Here is a 13,413-nt window from a genome sequence, read left to right as displayed (position 1 = left end):
TAAGAGGAATTGAGACGGGGCTTTTGTGTTGAGGTGAAATTGAAAAGAAAGAGTTTCCACACAAACACATAAGACATGGAGAGTGACGCAGCATCCTTTAGTCAAATAACAAGGGCTGTTAAATATGTTCCTCTATTTCTGAACACACACACACCTCGTCCATTTAACACTGCGGTTTTTACTAGCACCATCACTATAACCCTTAAAATGTGTCCCGCTCAACGCACACAATATGCACACATTTTCGCCGGTGCATCTAGAGGCGTGGAGAAACTCCCCAAATGAACGGCGTTGCTCCACACGATCTGCGCTGCCGAGATGTTCTGCTCTGCAGGCTCGTCCCGCGGGCTTTTCGGTGACGACTGTCCGACTTGACACTCCACATGCTGAAGAAGAAGAAGCGCCCCCCCCCCCCAGCACATGGAGCTAAATGTCAGACATGCCAAACACGTAATGCCACCCGAAAACGGATTGGTGAGCGTTGCTCTCCGGTTATTGCTTGCATCTCCCGCACACGCCACAGTCGACTTGTATAAGCTGCACACATTGTGAGCAATACGTCAAGGGGCATTACATTTTCTGACGCCTAATTTATTATACTAGGATGACTGCGCCTACCTCTAAGCTGTCATTAGGAGTGTTATTCCATAATGATCAATATCCTCGTGCTGCAGAATTATTTAAACGTAACACATTGCCTTACAATACTTCATTCGCCATGAACACCTCTGCAGAAAGTTCCCGGATATATTCTGAGGCACATATTACACAAATTGTCCTGAAGATATTGCTACATTTGAACAGCAAATAAATTGTACTCAGATTGTAAATGTTGTGGATTTGCTCTCCAACACACCGGTGTGCTGTACTAGTAACGAATTGGCACGTGCTGTTTACGTGACAACCTTACTAATTGGCTGTGTCGGGTATTTGTATGTAATACATTGTTGCTGTATTATATTAATGCAACGTTCAGCCTACATAATACATTCACTGCAGTTGAGGGCTTCGAAACGTCACATCAACACATCATCGAGGCGTACGTGACCTTTCATTAACTATCAAAGAAGCACCTCGAGTAGCATATGTGTGCACACCACCGATTTGGAGCTTATGCACGCAGTAAATTGGCTTTCTTTTCCATCACTTTGTGTAATGTATCCTATGTGCGCAATTGTCATGTTGGCAAAAAACCATGTGGTCTGATGGATCGTTGTGTTTATGCATTTTTTTCTATTAACTCCACCAATATTAGGTGCTAGTCCAGGCGCTCTGGACTATGAGTGTATTGTCTGGGAGGGAGGGGGGTGAAGGGAGGTCTTGAAAAATATTCTACGATACTCTTTGGTTCTTTCGGTAAAGTCACGTAGGTATAAAATAAAATAAATCACGACGTTTCGGGCGCAACACAAGCATCCATCATCAGTGGGAAAGCATGGTCTGCTGCTGAGGCAGACTAAACATGCAGACTAAAACAGACTAAAACAGTCTGCCTCAGACAGTCTGCCTCAGACTGTTTTAATCTGCCTCAGAAGCAGACCATGCTTTCCAACCTGATGACGGATGCTCGTGTTGCGCCCGAAACGTCGTGATTTATTTAATTTTATACCTACGTGACTTTACCGAAATAACCAAAAAGTATGAATTCCTGCAGTCACGAAAGCTTCAAATCAATATTCTACGATATATGAGGTTGTTTAAATATACACGAACATGCACTGTGCAATATAGGTGCCTTTTGCAAGCTTTACTTGGATAACCATAAGAACAGTTTCAGGACTTGAGTTTCAATGCCGTTGCTCCCTATTAAATGATCAGTTATAACATTTTTCCAGTGAACGGCATTATATAGTCATTCCAAACATGCCAGGTTTAATAGATTTTTATTTTATTTTAATGCCACATTGAGCATTGCACAAATAGACTTAAATCATGAAGATATTCAAGCTCGAAACAATCTGCTCTCTTGTAAATAGCATTTTATACTGTGGCAAAGTTAAGCCGATAGCACATTTCCAGAACTTAAAATTAGCCCTTCATATTTAAGTCAAGAGTTGACCCGATGTACTCCTCCTTATAGATATAGTACAGAATGAAAATGTCCGTAATTGCCCAGTTTCAATGATTGCCATTTAACAAGCGAAAAAGTCACGAGATGATCTCGTCTGAGAATGCCTATACAAATATAAAGGCCATGGCCTCATACAAAGTTAATCTTGAAGCTTTTGTAATCACGATGGAATGGAACACTCTGAATGCCCCATAATGAGTGTGGGAAAATTGTTTTTGTGTGTGCAGGTATTAAATACAAAGGCTTCAAAATTACACTTGATGAGCAGCGAACAGGATGAAGCAATAAAGAAATGTATATTTGCCTTTTATAAGCCTATTCTGGAAATAATAGCGGTGGGATAAAAACATCATTAAATGTATTATTGTCTAATATAGAGTTTCATTCGAATATCAGTTATATTTATAAAGTGTCAGCCTGTTTGCTACATCTTGAGACACCGTACGAATAAGGTGTAAATATGCAATGATTACTTTCACTTGCATTTGTCCTCTAATCCATGCATCACTATATTTAAGTACAATGCCAAACGTAAACCTCTCCCGATTTAAAGCTTTCGTGACTGCAGGGATTCATCTTCTTGGTTCTTTCGGTATAGTCACGTAGAAGGAAATAATAGAATAATAAAAATAAAACATAATAAAATAATTCTCACGACGTTTCGGCCACAACGCAAGTAGCCGTCCTCAGGTGAATATGCTGTCTTCTCGACAGACCTGTTTCTTCACCTGAGGACGGCTACTTGCGTTGTGGCCGAAACGTCGTGAGAATTATTTATTATGTTTTATTTTTATTATTCTATTATTTCCTTCTACGTGACTATACCGAAAGAACCAAGAAGAGGTAAACCTCTCTGTTCTTCTTTGCGCACTTTTCAAATTTCGTTCCATTTCCTTTGTAAATGTCCATTGTTTCCGAACGATGTAATTGCAGGTAAATTACAATGATGGAAGTGTTCGTCTTGAGGCAATTAAGTTCGCCCTGGCAAGATGCGTTGCTTAGATATGAATGATTGCCAAGACTGGCAGAGTAGAAGCCAAACGATGGAACATGCCAGAATGGACGTCTGCAACAGAGATGGAGTGATAAGTTCAGGTCGTGTGCAGTTGCTAAATTAATTGATGCATCATAAGACTGTTAGAGATAACGACGGCTTGGGCAGGCCTTCGTCCAGCAGCGGACTGATCATCACTGATGATGATTACATTTAGCACAATCTAACGCTGTCTCCGTGCATTGAAATCAATCAATCTATTCAGATGGAATAAAAACACACAACACGCCAAGTCACGTGATGCCCTGAATACACATTTTTTTCAGTACTAAAATAATTACATTTTGTTATCCAAAATTGCTATGTGCTTGTTTGGCAACGATGACAACATAATCGAGTATTGCGATGTACTATTAAGCCTTGAAAAATTATATTCAACAAGTGAGGATTTCATGTGACCTGCCACGTGTGACGTGCATCACACATTTGATCACTAACGTTCGTGAACGCGTTTGCCAAGCCAAGCAGCGTCATTGCCGTAATTGGAATTGAACTACCAATTAAAACGATATAATAATCTTGACTTAAAACTTTCGTGACTGCAGGAATTAATACTCTTGGTTTTTTCGGTAAAGTCACGTAGATAGAAAATAAAAAATAAAAATAAAACAAAATACACATTTTGAAGGTTTCATTTCTGGGAATGATTCGTCCAGTCGCTACAATCGCTACTGGCTCATTGAAACAAGTCCGGACAAAGCTGTGTTTTTGCTTTATTTTAAATTTAATTTATTTAAAAATTTATTTTGTTAAAATTTATATTTTTTATTTGCTATCTACGTGACTTTACCGAAAGAACTAAGAGTAAAAATAATCACAATAACATAAACAAATGTATGTATACATGGAAGAAGTCTGGAAAGGTAAGATGCGAATCTTATTTCGCGAATGCTTTGACACGTGACTGTCACAAAGCTAGAAATGCAAGAAAAATTTAATAATTTTCGTTGTCAACGTTATATTTGTGTGAGTGGATGTCATCCCACGTAACCACAGAGCCACGTGACAGCCTCCTCCTCCAGCACGCGCAGGGCATCCAGTCACCCCGGGCACTCCATGACGGACTTCACAGCCAGAGGCGATTGTCTGTGCGCCATTGGTCTCCTGCTCCCCGCATCCACATGACGGTGCTGTCACGGAGTAGGCGTCGTAGTCCGCCCGACCATCGATGATCAGAAGCGACACGCACCCCTCTGGTCACGCCGGCAGCGGTTCAACTGAACACCACTCGCGCCTTCGGAGGTCAAAGCCAGCAGGCATTTTGAACAGGCGGATCACTGGCGAGTGATGAGTGAAAACACTGAAAAAGAAAAATCACGATCAGAAGGTGAGGACGGGAAGGAACCCAAGTCTGGACTTGAAGAGGCGAAGAAGTGCTCTTTGAAGTTCAGCCAGACAGGCGGAAGGCACGCGACCCCCTCCCACCGAGCAGAGGATGAGGTTACCAGTCAACGATGGTTGCGTGTGCGGCTGGCCACTTGTGGAGAGCAGAGAGCGAAATGAGCAGGGAGAGGTAATGTCGCTCATGCAGAACGACATTTCTCTGCGGCCCTCTTCCTTCCTATTTTCCGCAGTTGTCCACGATTTTACCCATAATAGCGTATGAGAAATCCTGCAGCGATTGCTGTATCCCCCAAATAGCCACACGATTGTCTGCAATTTAAAAAAAAATCCCGTAATCGAAATCTGCACACGGGTTGGAACAGTACTTTGCTATAATCGTGTGACAGAGAGAAACGGACATGAATACACTCACAGAGACACGGAGGCACAGACACGAATACACTCGGACACGGGGCACAGACATGAATACACTCACGGAGAGCCCATGAGACAAAGTCACGGCGCCAGAGACGAGGTCAAACATGGAGACGCAACAACAGCCGCGGTATGGATTTTCCAGATGCTTCTCTTGTCGCGGTGACTGCGGCGCTTGTGCCATACTAGGCGAATTTTGAGGCCACGCGAAACTGTTCAGTGGCTTATACGAATATACAAATACAAAGAGCCCCATATATCCCTGAACAGACGGCTGATGCCAGTGCTGTTAGCGAGCACCTATGAAAGCCGGCACAGCACACGAGGGGGTGGGTGGCCAACACCACGCCTTTACGCCTTTGTCTCCCAAGTGGCGATGTTTACACACTGCACCAGGTACTCATTTGAGACTGAGTCGACTTAGGGGAGCCCCAGGACCGGTTCAGATAATCGTCACTGGTGTTGGCCGTGAGCGGGAATCGAACGTAACGCAGCGTGCTAACCGCTGCACTACCGCTTCCCACATACGAAGATACACGCACACACAGACACACACGGAGACACACAAGACACGTGTCTCTCCGTAATTCTGTGAGCAGCATAAACTTCAGTGACCCCGCTGTGCTGTAAACACTCATTACGTCCGACTTTTGTTCGCAGGTACTGCAAGAGCTGTCACGTGGACATTTCATCCTATTACCTATGATGTTATCAATGGGTAATGGTCATCACGTCATTATTCCTAAAATCTTTAATCTCTAAAAAAAATTGTTCGCAGGTACTGTAAGAGCTGTCACGTGGACATTTCATCCTATGGCCCATGATGTTATCAATGGGTAATGGTCATCACGTCATTATTCCTATTATCCACGATATTTTTGCAGATAAGAAAAGTCGTGTAGAAATGTCATCCTGTTATCAGTGCATCATCCATAATTGTTTACCCCCTGTATAACAGGACAAAATTTGAGAAAAAACTCACAGATAATAAAATCCACGATAATACCCCCCCCCCTCATATAACGCTGTCGAGAAGGGGCGTTCTGTATAAATCAGAACAGTTTACGATCACGGTGTGATGGTCCATGCCTCCAGGCTAGCACCTTGGAGACAAGGGTTTGTGTATCATGTACATCTGTGAATATCCAAATCCGCTCTCTATAACGGTGACCAGCAGTATGGAAAGTGTATCAACCAGCGTTTGCGGAACTTTGAATGTCATCCCCTTCTGTGCAGTTTCTCCAGAAACATTGTGTTCCTCTCACATGTCAAACATTCATCCATGGAATTTGCTAAAGCATCCCAATGAAAAAAAAAAGTACTTTGCCTCAGTATGGATTTCCCAGACGCTTCCTATGTGCGCAATTGTATAGCCATTCATTTTCAGGTCTAATAGCCAAAGGGCAGCCTCTGGGTGAACTGAATGGATGTCTTCAATGCCTCTGCTGAATTCATGAAGTTCAGAAGCGAATTCCCTTGACTTATTCTGAATTACAAGTGTACTGCACTATTGGTGTGATAAGCCTTCAGGGTATACTTTCGGAGTGCCACGGGCAAGACGGTGTATAGTGGGTTGGTATCTCGTTCGGTGGAATTATCCGACCAGCGCACCCGTACAGACGTGAACAATCTCCCACTATAACGCCTAGAATCAAGTCAGACATTCTGGAACACATAATTCTAGACTATTGGAGGAACAATTGGGAGAAAGTAAACGTCATTCCGAATTAGCAGCTCATTGAGAGTGAGACCATCAGCAGCCATTAGGAGACTCACTGCCCCACCAGTAGTGGGCTGCCTAATCCACATTGCATCCGAACCGGCCACGGAAGGTGCAATCACCTTTTGCACAAAGGGAAAATAAAAATTCACCCAAGTGTGACTGGCGCACCGCAACAAACAGTGGGACAAGCACACAAGTGGTTTACACTCATGTCGTCTGATGCTGGCAGTTGGATTACAACCTAGACATCGATTCGCCGTTGCTACTCAATCCATATCGATGCTAAATAGAGAGGGTGAACTCGTGGTGTTTCACAAACCCTGGATCATGCAAATTCACAATGAATATTCATAAATGTCGGAGGATAATTCGACACAATAGGGAATATATTGGCATGTGAGAGATATGCCACCTTGAGATATAAATATATTAACTGATAAGATATGCAAATGTGACCAGTCTATGTGCTCAAAACGGCATCAATGCAATATCAATGTATTTTTTTTACCAGCTATCCCGAACATCGCATTTTTATGATATATTGTTTTTACATTCCAGGGTAAACGCTCTATATTTTATTATACGATGCATTCATGTGTTCATAGAACATTCATTGCCGATGAAAACCATGTAATTTGCGATGCGTTTACACTCCAGCGTGCTGTGGTGTTGTCACATCCACAGGAATTGAATGATCTCCAAGCATCGCTTTGCTCAGTAATGCGGTCATTGCGCCGTCTGCTGGCCACAGTGATTTACTAAGCAATGCATTGGCATTACATACAGACGTAATATTTGTTGTGTCACTGTTATATGCGACAGCACATCAACATGAAGTTTTAACGGTCTATCATTATTGAGATATTCACTGACCATTTACACTGAACGAGTGATGATCAGCGGACTCTACTAACTCATTCGAGGCTGGGAGGCTCAGGACTGATTCAGATAATCGTCACTAGTGTTGGCCGTAAGCGTGTCGTGCCGGCCTCCATAGGTACTCACTAACAGCACTTGCCTCAACAGTCTGTTAAAGGCTATACGGGGATCTTTGTTTGTGTCTACTAACTCACTTTAAGCCAGTGGGTAAACACGTGCAATTTCGTATTATCCAGGTACTGTACAAAGAGACACACCCTGACTCGTAGGTTACGTCTATGGAATTCTACGATACAAAGCTTACTCTTTCTCACAGGATTACGGACGCTTGTGTTGCGCCCGAAACGTTGTGATTTATTTCATTTTATACCAACGTGACTTTACCGAAAGAACCAAAGACTATGGATTCCTGCAGTCACGAAAGCTTCAAATCAAGATTGATACAAAGCTTTCAATTACTTGGTGATATGTTTTTTGCGAAGACTACAGGTAGATTGTAAGTGCATTGTTAAACGTGGTTGGGTTTGCTTATTTTGGTATGGCTTGTTGCACTGCCTAGGCAAAACTAAATAAATGTTGACAAGATGTATGCATCCATAATACAGTCACACGATTGTGCGCTGGGAGAATCAGCGCGTCGCCATACCCTGGCTCTGTTCTGTTTCGAGGTCATTAATGGTCGATATGCAATAGTTTTAAGTGTCTTCGTGCAAACAAATCAATGCATTTGTGCAATTTCTAGTAACTTAAAAAATATGTTATATCCATTCATCCCACACAACAAAATATTCAAGTGTTATCTGGCTACACTTTACCTATCACAAATAGGCACATTATTACGCAATTATCGAAGCTCACGGCAATGTCCAATTAGGTGTCTTCATGCCGAGTTCTATTATTTTTCCACTCATCCTACAATTTACGATGGAAGTAATCTGGATAGTTTATGTAAATGTGATAATGCATTGAGCAAATACAAAAAAACACATGCGTGTTATTTACACTACTTTCTAACAAGAAAAAAAATATACAGCAGACTGACATTCGCAGTCATTGCCCTTGTTCAGAACACAAAGAGAATAAACTCCCTGTGAATGTTCCCTTCATAAAGAACGTGTGTTTTTGTTTATGCCATGCCAGAGGAAAATTACACTAGGCTAATCAATAGGCCGACATTAAACTGGATATGCATTTGGAAAGGAAATCAGTTTGCTTTAATCGGTCTTTGCACCCCAATTTTTTTTCACGGGTGTTAAATCTTTATATGTTGTTACCAAAAGTTAACCTCTATAGTGGATCAATTGAACAGCAAAGGTCACATTTATCATATGTATACATTCTTATACTTTTCACTGTGTAGAAAAAAATGCCATCAAATTTGACAAAAAAAATTCTCCATCATAATCCCAAGTGGAATGATGCTATTCCCGACCATTCGCTCTGGCTTCACAAGTTGAAGACAAACGCCAGTTGGGTTGTTCCAAGACAACCCAACACGACGGTGCTTGGAACATTCCGCGGGGGTTAATTTAGTGATTTCTTTTTTAAACAACAACCAAACGAGAAAAAACAAGGTCACTCAATGGCCAGCTTTGCAGTTTCGTGTTACATTCGCTCAAAACAGATGAATAGGATACAGTTAAAACGTGAAGGTGTCATCTATTGTATGGATTTAACATGCTTCGCGTGTACGTTTTATATTTCGAGCCAATTGTTAGAAAAAATAAAACACTGGTTGCTGCAAAAAAAACACAACACGATTTGAATTCTATTTTAAGATTTTGCCATTACATTTGAGCTTGGCATAGAGTCAGGTACTCACGTTAGGACTATTGTTAGCTGTCACTTGTATGAAACGATTTACATTCAAATACCAATTTGTAGTGTAATCACGTTTAATTGCTAATAATGTTTTGCCATGAAAGAGTGTAACGAGGGTATTTAATTTTGATTTTGTTTAGCAGTGGCCAGATTACAAATTATCTACAATTAAGTCAACAATCCATCTTACAGGTGCAGTGGACATAATGATACAAAGCTGCCACCCACAGGGCATATTTGGGGGGGGGGGCGGAAGAGCGAGCTGACAGGCGAGCAAATTGCCCCGAAACCTATTCTTCAATCTGTGCACACACTCGCTCATGACGCACACAGTGATCGTAGAAGATTGCGACTGAATAATTGACGTAAATAATTATGATGTCGTAGAAGAGATACAAAAACAAGAATTTAACACGAACAAGGTCGAGTTTATTTTAGCAGCGATACATGTTTGAAAGCCGACATTTTTCCAATTTTGGCACCCAAAACTTACAGACAAGAGGGTCATCTAGTAGGGAAAGAACACCATAAAAATCTCCATTGCAGCCCCCCAGAACCACGACAATCTCCGGTTGGGGTGTATCGCTTAAGCCAATACAAATCGGGAAAACCCCGCTGCTACTAGTGCTGCTGGAAACACACACTCCACAACAGTAAAGATTTACATTTGACTCTCACCATGAGCGGTCAACATGTGGTCAACATGTAGCTAAACAAAACAAATATTAAGAGGTTCTAGTTGAAGTGTGTTGTCAAAATAACTCACCGCATTACTGCGCTTGACTCACCATTAACACACTCGCTCTCACACAGTCTATATGTAAAAGCCAAAACTTGCAGAGCTTCTTGCTGATAAACGGTCACTTCCGAGTGGGGGAAAGGCGGAGGAGGAGGGGGAAGGTCGGGCGGGAGGGGAGGGGAGCAGGCGCGATTTATAAACACAGCTCGCCAGGGCTGCTCCTGCAGTTGGACTTTCAGTCTCGGCTCGTGCGCTCGCTTTCACGCGGCGATGTAAGTTGCAGCGTGTTGACGGTGGGAAGCTGCGTTCCGAATTGATTTGTTTCTCTTTGCGAATTGGTGTGCTATTCGTGCGGAAGACAACATACATTTGACGAATTACGTTACGACCAATTGACATCGTTTGATTCCGTGTATCACAGAAGCCTTTTTTTCCGAGAAACCTGTTCGCTACTTTCAGCACCTCGGACAGCGCACGCTACCGCGCTGCGTGCCGATTGATTGCCGAGCACTGGTCAGCTGCATTGTGTTATCGTGCACGGTGTTAGCCAGTCGAGCGCGGTGGGTTAAGGACCCAACCGATGTGATTTTGTTTTGTTTACGCGCCACTTACAACTGTCGATCGGCAGTCTGCTCAGGTGGGAAACGAACTTCGCGTCAAGCTCTCAAGCACCCGCGCTTTCGACAGACGAAGACCCGTTGCAGGTGTCAGTCAAGTCGCAGGTATTTTGCTCATTCGCAAGGCGATATGCGTCGGTGAGTGGCTGCCCCGCTACACGCGGCAATTCACGCTCTATTGGTATTGTTGTTGTAGGTCTCAAAGCAATCACAGAGCATCGGACAAAGGGATCCAAATGGAGCCAGTGTCGCTAACCGGCGTGAAGACCTCTGCGGGCGCGAACGTCTCCAAGTATAATATCAACTTCACAGCGCCGCGATACGTGACTCTGTACGACATCGACGTACCGGCTGATGGCTCAGCTGGCCTTCGGATCATCATCTCCATAGTCTACTCGCTGGTGTGCGCCCTGGGACTCGTGGGCAACTTCTTGGTTATTTTCCTCATGAGGAGCAAGCAGCGGTGGCAGAAATCGGCGATAAACACTCTGGTGTTCGGGCTGGCAGTCACGGACTTTCAGTTCGTGCTCACTCTGCCGTTCTGGGCCGTGGAGGTGGCGCTGGATATGACCTGGCCATTCGGGCTCGTCATGTGCAAGCTCATCCTGTCGCTGACCGTCATGAACATGTACGCGAGCGTCTTCTTCCTGACGGTCATCTGCATCACGCGCTACTGGTCCATCGCTTCGGCCCTGAAAGCGCGGAGAAGGCCCGCGGCTTGCACGGCCATGTGGCTCAACCTGGTCATCTGGCTCGCGGCTGGACTCGCCACGCTGCCGCACGCCATCTATTCCACGACGGCGGTCGTGTCCAGCGAGGAGCTGTGCCTCGTCCGCTTCCACGGTCCCGTCAGCAGCGCGCAGTTCTGGCTTGGGCTGTACCATCTCCAGAAGATTGTGCTCGGCTTCGCGTTGCCCCTGCTCACCATCAGCGTGTGCTACCTGCTGCTGCTGCGCTACCTCAAAGTGCACACGCTCAACAACAACAACAACCCCAAGAAGCGGTCACGCGTCACCAAGTCAGTGACGGTCATCGTGCTCTCGTTCTTCATCTGCTGGCTCCCCAACCAGGCCATCACGCTCTGGGGCGTGCTGGTCAAGTTCAACAGGGTGCCCTTCAGCTCGGCGTTCTACGCCGCACAGACGTACGTGTTCCCGGCCAGCGTGTGCCTGGCGCACACCAACAGCTGCCTCAACCCGATCATCTACTGCCTCATGCGCACCGAGTTCCGCGAGGTGCTCAACGAGATGTTCTGGAGAATATCCCCCGCCGCGCTGACGCGCAATTGCCAGATCGGTCCCTTTCTGCACACCGGGGCTCGCACCCGCGAGCGCTGCGAGGCTAGGGTCGTCAACGACATCGTGGCCATACCCCTGCAGCCCCTGGATAGCAGCGAGCAGGCCCGCAACCGGGGCTCGAACGAGTGCCACCGGAGAGACGACACCCTGCCCAGCACCACGGCCGTGCAGCGGCTGTGCTGAGCATCGGAGCTCACGAGGCCGCAGTGTTCCTCGCGCACACTCTGCACCACGCGTGTTGCTTGTTCAAGATGTCACGAGGCGGTTCGACCCGCTGAGATGCATTTCATCGGAAAAAAAATATTTTATTTATAGACTTGCCCTCGCAATGGGCTTTGTAGGGTACCGTGGTAGTCTATTCATTTTGATAGTGGTAGTGATCCATACGCTCGGTTGAGATACTGCCACGATTTATTACGCTTGTACATCCTGGGTGTGCGTAAAACGTAATTACGGTTGTATTTAACCTCACTAAACTGAACGCATTACGCACACAGATGGCGCATACGAGGTGGGAGCGCGCGCGTATTCTGCTTGTTGTGCAAATGCACGGACAAGTACTGTACTGTACTTAAGCACGAAGCCCATGAGGCTATGACCCCCCCCCACGCCGAAATGCGCCCGCTCTCGTCAGATCTAGGAAGCTCAGCAGGTGTGAACCTGCACAGCGCTCGGATGGTCGACCACCAATGCGTAAAGCAGGCGTCGTAGAATGCCGCGGGACTGCATCGTCAGCAGCGGGCAGTGCAGCAAGAGGCCAATGTTGTATTCTACTATCCTTCAACCTTCTAAGCTCACCGCCTTCGCGAACGCGTGCTGACCAGCGTGGTGAAGTGCGCTCAAATACCTAACCACATTTAACCGCACGGCCCTCATCCAGCGGCGGATTGACAAAAGGGCTGTAACATGGGCATGCGCCAGTATAATTAAAAACACGTTACTACTGATGCGTGCGATCAGAGAGCACGCGCTGGGGTTGACGCCTGCGTGTTGAAACTGCAGGGAGGGGAAGGTCCGCACAACATCGTAGAATAAAACACGGAGTCCTACTGTTTGGGGACATTGAGGACGAGTAAACTCATTGGCAAACATTATTCCATCTGTTCAAATCGTTATTATTGAGTGCACTGTGGGCGGGTCTGTTCGTCGATGTAGATCACAGGGTTTGCTTAATAGTTCGTGTTTTGTGTGCATACTTCGTTAAAGTGGTGTATACAGACTTGGCCAACAAAATCTACTTACATAAACATTTATATGGTGGTGCCAAATTGTATGATGCAATGGACTTGCTTAACACCAGTAATTTAACATTGGAGCCATTTGCGTGTTGTGTTTTAAGCAACCCAATCCAATTAATGCCATATATGTCGCTACAGTATATGTCCACAGTGCTTGAAATTGAAGTGCGCATTGCTAATTGGTGTAGCAAGAATTAAGTGTAATGCAAATTGGG

General features: G+C 44.9%; 1 protein-coding gene across 1 annotated transcript; it reads left to right on the top strand.

Annotated features, from left to right (window-relative positions):
• Window positions 1–4,953: 4,953 nt before the first annotated feature.
• LOC121851776 (relaxin-3 receptor 1-like) lies at window positions 4,954–12,143 on the top strand. The gene is made up of 4 exons (XM_042345852.1): window positions 4,954–5,013; window positions 5,544–5,601; window positions 10,467–10,767; window positions 10,859–12,143. The coding sequence occupies exons 1-4, from the start codon at window positions 4,954–4,956 to the stop codon at window positions 12,141–12,143; spliced, it is 1,704 nt and encodes a 567-aa protein (XP_042201786.1).
• Window positions 12,144–13,413: the final 1,270 nt, after the last annotated feature.

This window comes from Callorhinchus milii, unplaced genomic scaffold (genome assembly GCF_018977255.1).
Source record: "Callorhinchus milii isolate IMCB2004 unplaced genomic scaffold, IMCB_Cmil_1.0 Scaffold120, whole genome shotgun sequence".
NCBI lineage: Eukaryota > Metazoa > Chordata > Chondrichthyes > Chimaeriformes > Callorhinchidae > Callorhinchus > Callorhinchus milii.
This window is presented reverse-complemented; position numbering and strand designations above follow the sequence as displayed.

What these genes read in the sequence shown, in the direction of transcription:
- LOC121851776 (XM_042345852.1), top strand. Translation starts at nt 4,954, where the DNA reads ATGAGACAAAGTCACGGCGCCAGAGACGAGGTCAAACATGGAGACGCA. An exon ending in GAGACGCAACAACAGCCGCG is followed by an intron (nt 5,014 to 5,543) that starts GTATGGATTTTC and finishes TTTTGTTCGCAG; the next exon opens with GTACTGCAAGAGCTGTCACG. An exon ending in ACCTATGATGTTATCAATGG is followed by an intron (nt 5,602 to 10,466) that starts GTAATGGTCATC and finishes CGTGTATCACAG; the next exon opens with AAGCCTTTTTTTCCGAGAAA.